This window comes from Etheostoma spectabile, chromosome 15 (genome assembly GCF_008692095.1).
Source record: "Etheostoma spectabile isolate EspeVRDwgs_2016 chromosome 15, UIUC_Espe_1.0, whole genome shotgun sequence".
Taxonomy (NCBI): domain Eukaryota; kingdom Metazoa; phylum Chordata; class Actinopteri; order Perciformes; family Percidae; genus Etheostoma; species Etheostoma spectabile.
The window spans coordinates 583,599-587,800 of NC_045747.1; the positions used below are offsets into that span (position 1 = coordinate 583,599).

A 4,202-nucleotide genomic window follows, 5' to 3' on the forward strand; every position below is an offset into this window, starting at 1 on the left:
TGTGTGTGTGTGTGTGTGTGTGTGTGTGTGTGTGTGTGTGTGTGTGTGTGTTGTTACAAGGCTAAACTAACCTGTGCTCGTAACATATAACGTTTCAGCGTGCAGATTCTGCAAATGTCCCCTTATGGAAACTCACACACCTGCAACTGAGTTATTAACTTCACACAAACATGCCCCCTTATGTCACATGTCAGCACTCGCCCTATCAGCCAACCCCCAAACAACTTCTTGTAACAGTGTATACCAAGTTGCGCGTATGCCTGTCTCTGTGAATGTCTGTCTGTGTGTCTGTCTGTCTAGGTGCTCCAGCTGAGTAACAACAACATCTCCTACATAGAGAACGACGCCCTGGCCCCTCTCTACAGCCTGGCGGTCCTAGCTCTGGAGGGAAACAACCTGCATCACCTCAAGTTTAAGACCTTGATCAGCCTTCACACATCAGCTACACACATCCAGCTGTCAGGTTCCAGATGAATATTCTATTGTTACCTTCTGTTGATTCTAGAAGAAAGTCAAACCATACCATAACCATACTTCTCAATTGATTTATAACCTTAATAAACTTTTTCTTAGTGAGTTTGTAGTTCCATGTCTACCTCAATACAGCATGATTTTACATTTTGTACAACGGCCCCATTTATTTTAAAATTGACAATAAAGCAGGGGATGCTTTAGGGGCGTGGCTACACAGTAACTTGTCAATCAGGATAGACATTAGCTCAGACTGCTAAGCTACCTGACTTACAGGCGACGTGTAGCTCAGACCGCCCTAAGTCCTGGACTACAGGAGAACGTTAGCTCAGAACTGCTAAGCTCCTGACTACCGAGACGTTAGCTCAGACCGTCTAAGCTACCTGGACTAAGGAGACGTTAGCTCAGGACGCTAAGCTACCCTTACCTACAGAGACGTTAGCTCAGACCGCTCTAAGCTACCTGACCTACAGGAGACTTAGCTCAGACCGCTAAGCTACCTGACTACAGGAGACATTAGCTCAAACTGCTAAGCTAACCTGACACAGAGACGTGAGTTCCTCAGGACCGGAAGCATCTGAACTACAGGCGTTTAGCTCAGACCGCTAAGCTACCTGACTACAGGAGACGTTAGCTTCAGACCGCTGAGCTACCTGACTACAGGAGGCAGCTTAGCTCAGACCGCTAAGCTACCTGGTACAAGAGAGTTAGTCAGACCGCTAAGCTACCTGACTACAGGAGACGTTAGCTCAGACCGCTGAGCTACCTGACTACAGGAGACAAAATCACCAGTTACCAGTCATACGCCTTATGATCTTAGCTATTGTTAGCAATGCGTTCTCAAAAGAACACCACCAAGGGGGAAAAGGAACTGTAGGGGGATTCAGCATGAGGCAGGTGTGAAACCCCCATGAGACTCTGATCCTATATTACCTATATTATCATTTTCATTGATCTCTACATTTACTTTTCATGTTGGTCCCCCAGGCAACCCGTGGAGCTGCGACTGCGACCTGCACCGCGTCTTCAGTAAAATCCTGCACGTTCGCCACCTCCACATCGACGACTACAGCAACGTGACGTGCCAGGATCCACCGCAGCTGGCCGGGGCTTCGCTGGCCTGGGTGGACAGCCAGCTCTGCATTGCGGAGACCGCCACCGTGCTCGTCATCACTTTCACCGTGCTGGTCACCGTGGTGGCGGCTATGGTGATGGCGGAGAGGAACAGGAAGAGGAACGGTGGGAAGGACTGGGACACTGAGTCACAGAACCAAACTTAGAGCCCCCAGTCCTGAGAGGAGGGGGAGACCCTGTGAGACTGAAAGGGACCACTAATGTGAAAAGCCACTCAACACACTCCTTAAAAACCCAGGTTTGGTTATCTTAAAAGCAGTGGTCTTTCAAAGACGAGAAGCTCATTTTCGGCCTACATCACAAAAATTGTCCATTTATTTATAATATTATAATTATATATCTATATATATAATAACATATATTCTATAATACTAGTATAATAATTGATGAGATGGCCAGCGGTACATTTTCTTTGTCACAGCACTTCCAGTCAGCTTACGTTGTCATACAGGACAGCTGAAAAGACCGGTTACTAAAAATTCAGTACTAAATGTTTTAGAAGGTCTGAAGGACACTGCGAGTGGGGTTTTCGGCTCATGTTTTTACTTAAGTATAATTAACGTACCTTTAAAGCCCCTATGTGTAGATTTTTTTTAGACGTTATTTTGTTTCTGAAGAAAAAACTATAAATTCAGGAGAAAATGAGCGCAGTCTACTCTCTTGTTTAAATTTGTTGATACCAATTCAATTCAGTTCTATTCATAGTGTCAAATCACAACAGGAGTTATCTCAGGACACTTTGCAGATAGATTAGGTCTAGACCACACTCTGTAATTTACAAATTCCCAACAATCTCCCCCATGTTCCCGCCCAAGAATAAACACTTGGTTTGACAGTAGCGAGGAATAACTTCCTTTTTAAAGGCGGAGACGTCGGACGGACCCTGGCTCTTGGTGGACCACCACTTGGAGGCAGCGAAGTCCAAAATCTTCAAATCCTACACGCAAGAGCTTTATTCACAACAAATAAAGTGTGTTTCATGTTCATGTAGCATGTTGAAAGTTATTTATGAATTAGTTTAGGCAATCATCTAAGGCTCATTCAACGCTATTCAGTTCCAAATAGCACAGAAAGCAACTAGAGGCTTCTAATTGTCTGATATTTGGTATAGACAATCATCAATCAGAATGTATATGTCAAAATAAAAGAGAAATTAAAGATGAACACAGTTTAGGTTGCTTCTCTCTTAATCTGGCATTTCATAGCTAGACAACTTTTGGTTCTTAAAGATCCCATGGCATGAAAACGTCACTTTAGGAGTTTTTTTAACATTAATAATAATTAATAGAGTTCCCCCAGTGGCTAGAAATGGTGATGGGTGTAAACCGAGCCCTGGGTGTCCTGCTCTGCCTTTGAGGAAATGAAAGCTCAGATGGGACCATCTGAGATCTTCCCCTTGGCCCCCCCATAAAGAGAGAGACATCATTAATTCAGGTACACAAAGACCTCCGCCTTGTGCCGCTATTTATCTGCATGTATGGAATCACAGAAAATCTTCAATCTTAAAATTGCATGAAAGAAACAAACTTGTCATTTCTGCCTTCTATTGCCAGCACTTCCTGTGTCAAATGTCCGATCAGATTGGAAGCATTTACATTCCCAGGCAGACACACAGGCAGCACCGTCCAGTCCATGGCCACCTCATGACCACCATATGGTACTGGACACAACAATGGATTACTGCTGGGTTCACAGAGGGAAGAGAAATAGAGAACTAGTCCATTTTAAAGTCATAGGCCAGATGTCAAGATGATTACTGCTGAACTGGAGTACATGTTTTAAATGTGTGTGTGTGTGTTGGAGGGTATTAAAGAGGCAGAGGCCAGACAGGCTTAACAGCAGGCTGCCATTCTCTCTAAATGTCAGAATCCTATCAGAGAAAACCAACAACAATCTTATTAAAGCCATAGTGTGCAACTATTTATTATAATAATCGTCGTCCGTTACATTCAAAGCATTGCCAAATGAGTTGATGTATAGCTACTCTAAGGTGCAGTAAGCGATGTAAGATTGTTGATATTTGAACTTACCTGCCAAACGAATGCAACAAAACATCCTCTATACTAAAGATTTCAGGCAGCGCCAAGGGTATGAAATGCTACACACTTCCTGTCTCCTAAAGGGGCGTGGCCTCGCTTTAACGTGTAGTGAAAGTTCTGTGAATGGATGAAGAGTTTTTATTTGAATAATGTATTTATATGTACTTTTGCCAATGTTAGATGTGCTAAACAACATAGTTAGCATCCCAGGGATTAGTTTTGTTAGGGCCTTCATGGACTAGTTTTTCTGCATCATTTTTAGACTAGGCTATTAAGTGAACAAGGTGTACCCGGCCCATAAAGTTCTCCTACAACTGATGTTGATACTGTACTGGATGGATGGTAGCTACAGGACATGCTTTGAGTTATAAAATAATACAATAAAATAATACAATATAATACAATAAAACCTTGGACCTCCTGTATGCAAATGCTAAGGATGCATACAGTGCCACTGCCCTTCCCCCCCTTGGCAAATCAGATCACAATCTTGTCATGCTGTCTCCTGTGTATGTTCCTTGTGTCCTGCGGCAGACTGTCCACAAAAGGACTGTGAGG

General features: G+C 43.5%; 1 protein-coding gene across 1 annotated transcript in view; it reads left to right on the plus strand.

Moving 5' to 3' along the window:
* The window catches only part of LOC116703537 (insulin-like growth factor-binding protein complex acid labile subunit), a gene marked incomplete in the record, with an annotated part of 8,747 nt that extends 6,492 nt beyond the window's left edge, over positions 1–2,255 (plus strand). The window contains 2 exon segments of the mRNA XM_032538331.1: positions 301–463; positions 1,459–2,255. Of these exon segments, the coding sequence (XP_032394222.1) occupies positions 301–463; positions 1,459–1,751 (456 nt within the window).
* Between the last annotated feature and the right edge of the window lie 1,947 nt (positions 2,256–4,202).